The 10,638-nt window shown below is 43.5% G+C and overlaps 1 protein-coding gene across 2 annotated transcripts in view; it reads right to left on the bottom strand.

Annotated features, from left to right (window-relative positions):
- Positions 1-463: 463 nt before the first annotated feature.
- GABRG2 (gamma-aminobutyric acid type A receptor subunit gamma2) overlaps positions 464-10,638 on the bottom strand; it is an 83,889-nt gene continuing 73,714 nt past the window's right edge. The window contains exons 8-10 of one of the 2 annotated variants that reach the window (XM_056133078.1): positions 4,789-4,994; positions 2,797-2,820; positions 464-1,486 (exon numbers count right to left, since the gene is read on the bottom strand). In XM_056133078.1, coding sequence (XP_055989053.1) covers positions 1,211-1,486; positions 2,797-2,820; positions 4,789-4,994 — 506 coding nt within the window. In that variant the 3' untranslated portion in view covers positions 464-1,210. The remainder of the gene's footprint in view (positions 1,487-2,796; positions 2,821-4,788; positions 4,995-10,638) is intronic. The other variant, XM_056133079.1, reaches the window with a different exon arrangement.

The raw sequence follows: 10,638 nt of genomic DNA, 5'->3' as shown, positions 1-10,638 counted from the left end.
AGGGAGTATGGGGCTTTGGCTAAAGAAAAAATTTTGATGATTACCAAACTGCCAAAGTTCTTTGGATTCTTTTACTTCTATAAGATCAAACAGAACTTGACAGAGCTTATAAGGAAAGATGAATCTCTAGTTCTGAACCAGCACAGAGATTCAACGGAGAGTGTGAGTCCAACTCACCCCAGACCATTTTTATTCAGCACTAGCTGCGTGCTGGTGCCCTCAGAGGACCTATCGATGGTTCTGCCCACAAGGCACTCGCATGCACTGAGAGCAGATCTGGATGGAGATGGAGAATAAAGTTCTGTTACGATCTATCATCCTAAAAGGAAGAAGGGACAGCAGCAAGCACATACAGTTACTTTATACTCTATGGCTCTGGGCATCTTTAAAGGGAGCCGATGTCAATTTGGTCAAGTCTATATTTTACTTGAAGTCTTTTAATATGCCATACGTAAGAGGGGGGGAATGCTCTTTGCATCTTCATGCAAGAGAGAGAAGGTGGAGAAAACTTTTCACTCTGATTCCAAACCCAAACCCATGGAAATTACATTTGTGATTCTTTTGTAGCCCAAAGACACAGAATAGGACACAATACTTTATGATGTTAACTTCAGTCATTTATTTCGGCTCTAAAGAGGTGCATGCATTAAACTTGAAGCATTCTACGTTGCTGAAATATTTACACCATTGTACATGTGATGGAGAGGAAGTACTCTTCCTCTCTGGGGACAGAGGTGTAGAAGTTCCTAGGCTATTTAAAGTGAGTCATGATTCTTCTCGGATGAGGGAGAGGGCCTATTGGGATCCAATTTACCGTGACTTGACTCCACACAAACAGTGGGTCAAGCTGGGGACCTTTTGCGTGTAACTGTATTTAGAACTGAGGAAGGACACCACCACTATAAATAGTCACAGCTTTCACCCTTTTCCATTAGCTGCAGTGGGAAAAGAATACTGTTGGGTTTCAATGTTCTCGCTCTTAATTCCAGCTCACCTTGCAGGTTTGAAACACAGCAAACATGGAAATTCAACTTATGCTTACCACAGGAGAGTTGGGCGCAAACAGTATATGACATCAGTATGATTCACCGTTTAGAACAGAGAAACAAATTCAGATGATAAATCACAGAATTGTTTAAGTGGACTCATAAAAGGACACCACTCTCCACCAAGACTGAGTGAGACCGCAATCACTGAGACCTGCACCTTCTCACAGGTAAAGGTAGGAGACCCAGTAAACCAGGTTAAACAAGCAGAAGGCCGTGGGAAAGAAGATCCGTGCATAAGAGTCCATTTTGGCAATGCGGATGTGTATCCTGCCGTGTCTCCAGGCTCCTGTCCGGCAGTCTTCAAAGCAGCAAAAAAAACTGGCACAGTCCTTGCCGTCCAGACACTCATACCCATATTCTTCATCTCTCTCTTGAAGGTGAGTGGCATTGTTCATTTGGATGGTTGCTGATCTCGGGCGGATATCAATGGTAGGCGCCTAAGACAAGGAAGGGGCAGGGGGAGAGGAAAACGGAATCAGTCGTATGTGTTCAATTCTGTGCGCTTTCTCTACAATGGCACCAATGGGCATGATGAATCTGAAAAATGGGTACTCGGGAAGTCGCTATGACATCATGATCTACAATGGTGAAATTGAACTCAGAAGGATAGCACATTTGCAGGTGTCAAATTTTGAGCTTAAGCAGTGCAGCTGAAAATAAGACCACCAAGCTAATAGCTGGAGCAGGAAGATTGAACACCAAAAAAAGAACTCAAAAGTTTAAAGATTTAAATCAAACAGCTACATGGAATTTTATTCTAGTAAATATTAGGTATGAGGTTGGTTACATGAAGGCTTTTAATGATGCTACATGTGAGTGGATCAGAGAAACAAAAATGCATTAATTGAGAAATAAAATTTTGTATCATGCTTACCTATAGGCAAATAGTAAGCCCTGTGGTTCTCAGTAAGCACTGAGCAAATGTGCTAGATGCTATTAATAGAAATTGTTAGGAAATACATATATGGACATTCCCTTAGCTGATAGCAGAATGGTATGCCTGATGTTTTAAAGGCGTGTAAGGCTTTATCTAAAATTTACCAGCTAGAAGTGTCAGTAACTCTCTGCATTGTTTATCTACATGTGGCAAAAATTCAGGAAGGGATATCACTATCCACCAAACTCTTTTTTAGTCATTGAGAAGAAACTAGTTCCAATGAATTGAATACTAATCTCATCTTTGCTTTGGGATAATCATAAACTTGTTGATTTAGATGATTTCATTTTAGAATAACATCAGTGCAAATTCTAGTGTCAGTGAACCAGCTATCAGAATTAAATTGCAAATAGAAATTTTATTGCAGGGTTACAGAATGATGTCAAAAGGTCCTATATCACCCTGCAAGTCAAAAGAGATTATTTACTTTTCAAAAGACCCAATTTTGAGTGAGAATTTACAGATACATTTTTGTTTGAAAAGGGCACACGTAGGTGCAGCCAGTAAAATTGGATTTTGTTTCCTCTGTGAAGAGGTAAGTTTTGGTTTGGATGTTTTAATAGGCCTCTTTACTAGTGTTCATGATATGCAGGGCTTTTTAGCTTTATGTAAGGCTGTACTCTCTGTAGATTACCGGAGGCTAGCTGAAGTGACTCTCTGAATCTATAGAACTTTATCTTAAGTGTGATATCTCTAGGAGAATGCTTAAATGTCTACTTATGAAAACAAAAACAAAAAAGCACCATGTAAGCATTAATAGTTAATCTCAGCAGATGCATGCAGTGAATTTCCATTCCAAACACATTATACCTTGAAGGAAAACATCCGAAGAAGCTTTGGATTTGTAGACAGAAAAGAGAATTGTGGTTTTTTTTTTTTTAATTAAAAGAAGGTGGGGGAAAGAAAAAAAGGAGACAAAAATAAGATAAATTAAAAATACATTTTGAAAACATAGTAAGTTGAAATGAACTGAAATTATAAACACAGAAAGACAGTCCTGAGCTTGGAATCAAATAGACGCCTAAAGTTGACCACTGGAACCTTTTGACTGCCAATGATCTCTTCCATATATGAGTCCGAAATTAACCAATGGCAAAAGTCACTGTTGCTTACTAGTCTGGAAGTTTCCCATCGCTGGTTTTCCTGCATAGGAATATTATGGCGATGATTTCATTTTCTAATTATTGCAAGGGGTCCTTGACAGCATGACAAAAGGGCACATCGAGTGGAAAATAATATCTCATCCACCCTACGTTACAGGCTGAGTCTGATAAATCAGTGAACTGGATCTCTTAAGAGGGCAAAATGCATGCAATTCTCATATTTTTTTTTTCTCTTCTGCCTTCTCCTGCCATCTTTCCGCCCCTGGATTAAGGAAGCTGAGTGTTTGTATTCCTGCTAGTTCCACGGTGACCCAGCATATTAGAGGGAAGCCAGTCACCACAGCCCTCCTACCACTGGCAGGTAATGGGGCTAGTGTCACAGAACCATCTTCCCAGGGGGCAAACGAAATGGAAAGTAAAGGAGGGGGGGTAATCAACAAGACAACAGGAAAATAAAAACGAGGAGAGAGAAAGTAGAAAGGCAGAGACAGGAAAACTGCATCAGGAAAGAACTAGATAAGGCAAGTGACTCCAGGCAAACGGAAGAGAAGCTCTCCATCATCAAGAATCAGAATAATGCTTCTTTCTCTACCTGTTAAAAATTCCTACATGCACGCAAACCTGCCATTCATAGAATTTCACTGGGGGTGAGGGGTCGAGTGGTTTCCAGGACATAGCTCAGGATTGGTCACATTCTCCATTATAACTCAACCCTCTCAAGTTCAGGGGTCAGAACCAGCCACCAGCAGGGCCCATTATGCAGAAGACATGGGAAAGCAGAAGATGCAGGAGTATAGGGTGAATTCCTCTGCTCCTATCTTGGAAGAGAACAGGATAACTCTCCCGGGGCTTGGAGGATAAGGGGGTGCTGCATGCTCTCTTTTTTTTTCAGCATCCGTAATGAAAGACAACTGCTTGTTGTGGTATCTGCATTTTTTGCTATTTGGGTCCCAACTGTGCTGAGGGCACCACAGGGGATGTGAGGGATGGAACCTGCATCAGCCATGTTCAAGACCAACACCCAACCCGCTGTACTGTTGCTCTAGTCCCATGCATTTGTGCTTCATTTTCTTTAGGTAAAATTGGATACCAACCTACCTGTTTCCAAATCACTGAAACTGGTCCAGGCTGGTAACTATATATCAGCCATCATCCGCAAAAGCATTAATAGTCGGTAACACTTTCATGTGTCAGGTACTTTGTCATATTTTCTACCTGTACTATCACACTCATTTCTCAGAGCAACTCCTTACAGCTATAATCTTTTTATATGCCAAAATGAAAATATGAGGAAGGCAAGTCATTTGAGCCATTTCCTTGAGTATGAAACCAACAGGCATTAGACACATATGTTAAAGTATTTCCAGCAGTATGGGGTAAGTGTTAAAATACTAAAGAATTAAGTATCTTTTAAAAAAATACTTAAAGGGGGCAGAAAACTTGAAAACAGCAATAGATAAATATCCCAGGAAGGAAAGAGGCAGCTCTTTCTCTCAACTACCCCATTGGTCTTTATTCCATAGACCAAACTCACACTTTTTTTTTTTCATCTCTGAGCTCAGCTTAGGCCACAGATAGCAAGACCCACATCAGCTCCAAACCAATCGGCATTTCTGCAGCAAAATATCCTGGGTTACTTGTTTCTTTTTGGGGGGGAGGGGCAGAGGGGGAAAGAGCCCCAATGGGAAGTGATACATACAGGGTTTTTCTTCTTTTTGTCTTTGTCCTTGCTGGGTTTCCGGTTGCTGACAAAATAATGCAGGGTGCCATACTCCACCAGGGCCGAGAAGACAAAGATGAAGCAGACAGACACAAAGAGATCCATCGCGGTGACGTAGGACACCTTGGGGAGTGACTTCCGGGCGATGGTGCTGAGGGTGGTCATTGTCAGGACTGTGGTGATTCCTGGAGAGAAGCAGAAGGAGACACACCCATGTGATGAGGCGCTGACTCTCGGCGGAGACCAGGGACTTTTGGGCTGCTGAGAAATGAGGTGCAGCCATGACACAGATGCTGGCTGCCTCTCTCCCAGGGTCATGCCCCTGCGAGAAGTACTGATGACTGGAGAGAGACAGGACAGACCTGGCCCCTTCCCTGAGGTACCATGGCTTTTCCATTAACAGCAATAGTGCAACTCAGAGATAAGTCTGATGATGGCCTTGAAGCCAAGCTTCCTGCCATGAAGATGGGAAAGGGATGAGGCATTATTTAGATGGAAGGTGGTCTGCAGACCCCTTTGAGGTGATTGATGTGAGATGTAGCTAAAAAAAAGTAGGAGAAAGCAGCTTGGCTACTTTTTTTTTGGTCTATGAGCAGAGCAAGAGAATTAGAGAGGATTCTGGGAAGCTAAACCTTGCCTGTTTTTAAAATTTTTTTCTAGGGAAGTCAGGGGAATTCAGAATATCTGGAACACCTAGGAATTCTGTTATGCAGAGCCCGATTCTGAAGGGCCTGTCTTGATTTCAAGGCAGTAGAGGTGGATCGTGAGCTTTGAAACCTATTTATTACAGGCTAAAAATTGGTATCACAGAAGTAATATTTACTAAAAAAGTTCTTGTGTCAGACATTCTGATAAGTGCTTTATATGCATTCTCTTGTTGAGTCTTTATAGCAGATATTTTCATTTTGATTTGATACCCGAGAAGAAAAATTAGGATAGAGGAATAGCTCGATGTCCAACAGCTAGAGAAGGGGGGGGGGGGGGAAGGATTTGAACATAGAAATTAAATATCTGGTTCCAAAATGCACCTTATAGCCATTCAATACTAAACCATATTCAAGCAGTGTTCAGTCTTTCCCTCAATTTTGGGAACCATGCAAAGACAACCTCTGTGTATCAACGGGGGAAACGGGGGACACTATTCTGTAAACGTTGTTGTTTCTAACAAAACAACATAACAAAGAGTCAGGTCTTGAACAGACTCTAGCAGTAGAAGCTGTAAGATGCCAGGTTTCAGTTTGCCCCTCTGCTACAGCAACTGTGGAAATCTACCCATTGCTTATCATTGTAAGTCAGCATTTCCTACTGCAACTAGAACTCAGACAGAGCAAGAGCCTTGGGGACTAAGGGAAAGAATACTAAGAAGTTTCTTTGCCTCCTCCTGAGAAAACAGAGACACCTTGGGGCTAGGTGCCCTCCAACACCAACCCTTGCATCGATCTCACAAACCCTGGCATGAGAAGCGAACACTCAACTAGCCAGGCTAAGAGCAACTTCCCTGACTGTCCCTGCTCCTTACTGAGCCGGACCCTGAGGGAGCTCATTATGGAGCTCATTAAAAGTACTTAACCCCACTTAAGTCCTTCATTCATTCCTCATTTGGAAAAATCGCCCACCTCTTCTCCCTGGAGACCTTCCCTGATTCCCTACTCACTGGCCTCCCTGTCAACAACCCCAGGAGGCCTCGGCGACTGCTGCCTTCCATGACTTCAGGATCTCTTCTGATCTTCACAGGCAACTCTCTGAGCTGTCCTGCAAGTCTGCTTGGTGAAGGCTGGACAGTCAGGGCAAGGTCCCTTGTCTGCCCGCAGATAGCGTGCTGATGTCCATGTCAGCTGTGTCGTGGGACTAGTCTGCACTGCTACAGTCTGAATGTGGCAGAGACACAGGCGCGTGAGTATTGCCCATGTGCAAACAGTATTTATGAGCACAAATGGGATGAGTTGAAAGAACTGTACGGGGAAGAGCAGCCTGCGGCCAAGAAGGATGAACAGACGAACTGTCAGGGTCAAGGTTGCTATAGTTAACTTTTTCTCCAACCATCCTTAGTGACTTGGGAACAACCCACCTCCCTTTCTCATTCCTCTCCCACACTCTCCTCTGTCACAACACGACCACCTTGGTGGCCATGGAATCCTGTGCTCTAGTGCAGGGGCTTAAACCAGTGAAAGGAATTAATTGATGGGTTCCACAGAGAGAAGTAGTAGGACATGTCCCTTAGTTGCACATACCAACAGCTGATAGTTCCCAATCTCTTCTTTGGACAGGTACCATGCCCCGTCCCTTGGCGATTGTCTGACAAAGTTCTCCAGAGGAGGTAAGTGACCCACCGCTATTTCAGTCTTGTGGGTCAAAAACAACAAAATTAAAGCTGAGAATAGCAAAAGGTTTTTGAAACCAGACTTGCTAGGTTTATATTTCTGAAATCTATAAATCCACTATATTTCACTGTCCTCCCGTTGTTCATCGATTTGCTCGAGCGGGCCCAGTAACATCTCCATTGGAGACTTTGTTGTTACTGTGTTTGGCATATCGAATACATCACGGGTAGCTTGCCAGGCTCTGCCATGCAGGCACTATATTTATAATGGGGCTGGAGCAATAGCACAGTGGTAAGGCATTTGCCTTGCACGCAGCCAACATGGCCGACCCGAGTTCGATTCCTCCGCCCCTCTCGGAGAGCCCAGCAAGCTACTGAGAGTATCTCGCCCACACGGCAGAGCCTGGCAAGCTCCTCGTGATGTATTCGATATGCCAAACACAGTAACAACAAAGTCTCCAATGGAGATGTTCCTGGACCCACTCGAGCAAATCGACGAACAACGGGAGGGCCTTATAGCATATTATGATAGAATAATAGAATACATCATAAAATATGGATCATATTAATAAATTGTTATATATTTATTATATTTATTATGTATTCTATAATTATACATATATTTTATAACATATTCTATAATATATTCTGTGTATTGCATTCCATCTCTGTATAATCTGAATACCTATTAAAATCAGTAAGAGAGGGGCTGGAGAGATAATACAATGTGTAGGGTGCTTGCCTTGTAGGAAGGAGGTGGCCCGTATTTCATGCCTGTCATTGCAAATAATCCTCAGCAGTAAATCTGAGCTTTGCTAGGTATGACCCACCAAAAAAAATAGTGATAGAGATGAGATGTAGATCTAGCAAGTCTGATATCAAATACATTCCTCTAAAGTACATTTTTATAGGCACATGCTATGCGTTTGAGGTACCACTGGCTTGGGGCTATTTTAATTTAGGTTGTGATGAGGGGAGTGGCCTCTGGGTTTCAAATTGTGACAGGACTCAGGAATAACCCAGATTCTCGCCTACAAATGGGGTGTAGCTCATGAGGGACTTTGTGGTGATAAAGTGCCACTTCCCAGTGTGTATAGTGTATTATATACAATTATATAAATACAAGGTATTTCCATTTGTTTCAGATAATAGTTTTCAAACTAAAAAGACTTCAGTTAGGCTTATTGCTTCATTAGTTCTTAGAGTTCTTGACTCTCCCGAAATCACAGCTGATATTTCTGTGGAGGGATAAAAAAAATGCAATTGGCAACTTGGGGTTTTGCGTTCAGGCCTCAAGTCATACCTGACCTTTGGGAAGCCAAAATGCCAGCCTTCCGAGGTCTTCTAGGAAACAGGTTGACGCTGCTTCCTGTTCTCTCTGAACAGAGCCAGAGGGAGGAGAGCAAGGAGCAGGCAAGGAGACTTTTAAATCACCAACAAGAGCACTGGGGATGACTTCCTAAGTTTTTAATTGAATCACCATGAGATGCAGTTACAAAGTCGTTCATGATTGGATTTCAGTCACTGTGTCCTAACATCCATCCCTTCACCAGTGTCCCCACTTTCCCTCCCTCCAGGTCCCCCTACCCCAGCAGCATTCCTTTACAGCAGACACAGTTCTCTCTCTATGCTCTGTCTCTGTCTCTCTCTCTCCCGTCCCTGTCTCCCTTTTGGGCATTGGGATTTGCAACATAGGAACTGTACAGTGATCATGTACATCCTTTAACAACTTTTCAGCACTCATTTCCTGTCCAGAGCGAACATTCCCAGCTGTTCTTGTCATATTGGTCTTCTCTTTTTTTTTTCTTTTTGGGTTACTCCTGGCCGTGCTCAGGGGACCATATGGGATGCTGGGAATCGAACCCGGGACGGCCGCGTGCAAGGTAAATGTCCCACCTGCTGTACTATCGCTCCAGCCCCTCTCCTCTGTCTTAATTGTCCCCTTACCCACACAGAAAATGAGTATGATTTTTTTTTCTTTTCTGGGTCACACCCAGCGATGTACAGGGGTTACTCCTGGTGGTGCTCAGGGGACCCTATAGGATGCTGGGAATCGAACCTGGGTCAGCTGCATGCAAGGCAAACGCCCTACCTGCTGTGCTATCGCTCCATCCCTGAGAAAATGGGTATGATTTTTAAGTCCCTTTCTTTAAAGCTCTTTACTGAGCAAAGAAATTAGACTTGTCTTACCTGCATAGATGAAAAATATCCATTGGATTTTAATCACTTCCTCCACCAGTCTTGATGACTTCAGGAATGTACTTAAAAGACTTGAGGGAAAAATACCAATTCGCGCTGTTCTACCTTTCGCCCTGCTGTCACTGACCCTCCCCACTACCTGCCCACCAGATCGTTCTCTCTTCCGGCTCCGAGAGAGCAGAACATCTCTGGCTGCTTTCAGAGCATGCGGGAGCAGCTCAGTGACTCTGTTTGTCTCGCTCATGAAATGAGGCTCTGTTTGGTGGCGAGAAACTTCAAGCTCATAGGAATTTAATAACTCTTAACTGGGAAATACTGGGAAAAGTGACTAGGTTTGTGTTCTAAAATGCGACTGGCAGAACTATCTGGGGGGCTTTTTAAATTCTGCCCATCTGTATGCTGTACGAATCAGGCATCCCTAAGGGTTGCATTACCAAAAAGCTGTAATTTTTAAGACACCCACTACCCCCAACTGGTGATTTAAAATGTGGACTGCCTTCTATTGCAAGTCCTGGCGGAGGAAATTATAGTCTTGCAGCTGCTCTACTTCCTTGGTTGTAGATCATGTGACTATTTTAATACTCTCCACATGGAGTAGAGAAAGGGGTCCCAGGAGGGAGCCTGGTCCACAAAGACCACCTACCTGCTGAGTGGTTCTGCCCGTTCACCTTCATCCCTAAGTCCAGCACATTCTCATGGACACGCAGTCAGCAGTAGCTAAGATGGGCTACCCGCGTGGCCATCGGCACGCCTCTGATCAGCAGGAGACATTTATTTGAAGTCCTTCCTTCCTTTTTCTAGGGTAGAGAGCTTATTGCACGCCTGCCCCACGCACTTCCAATTTCCTAAGCTAACTGCATCATTTCTGAGGTGCCAGTTAGGCGCCAGGAACAGAAGACAGTCCCATTCCGATGGAGTGAGAGTCCCATGATATGTTGCATTAACCATGACAAGCAAGAATCCTAAGTCATACGCACAACATATTTGGGTTTCCCCTTCCCCAACATGTAATGTTAGACAAGATGTTGAATAGGACAACTTGGTAAGTGCTGCACAGAACAGGAAATGTAAAAATAACTATTTCGAAACAGATGGGAATCTAAATTAAGTTTGCATGGGGACGAATCTGCGAATGGTATTTATCCCCTGATAATTTGCCCTAGCCTTCGGTCTTAATAACTTAATGCAGATCATTTCAACAGGAAATGCTAACATTTCTGAGGCAGGTGAACGCTGAGCTCATGTCCTCTTTTGCCTGAAGGACTAGTGGATGGTGCGAGCACTCTGCCAGGAATCTGGGACTCGCATTC

This window comes from Sorex fumeus, unplaced genomic scaffold (genome assembly GCF_029834395.1).
Source record: "Sorex fumeus unplaced genomic scaffold, SorFum_2.1 ptg000097l, whole genome shotgun sequence".
NCBI lineage: Eukaryota > Metazoa > Chordata > Mammalia > Eulipotyphla > Soricidae > Sorex > Sorex fumeus.
The sequence above is the reverse complement of the archived record's forward strand: the minus strand, read 5'-3'. Positions and strand labels throughout refer to the sequence as shown.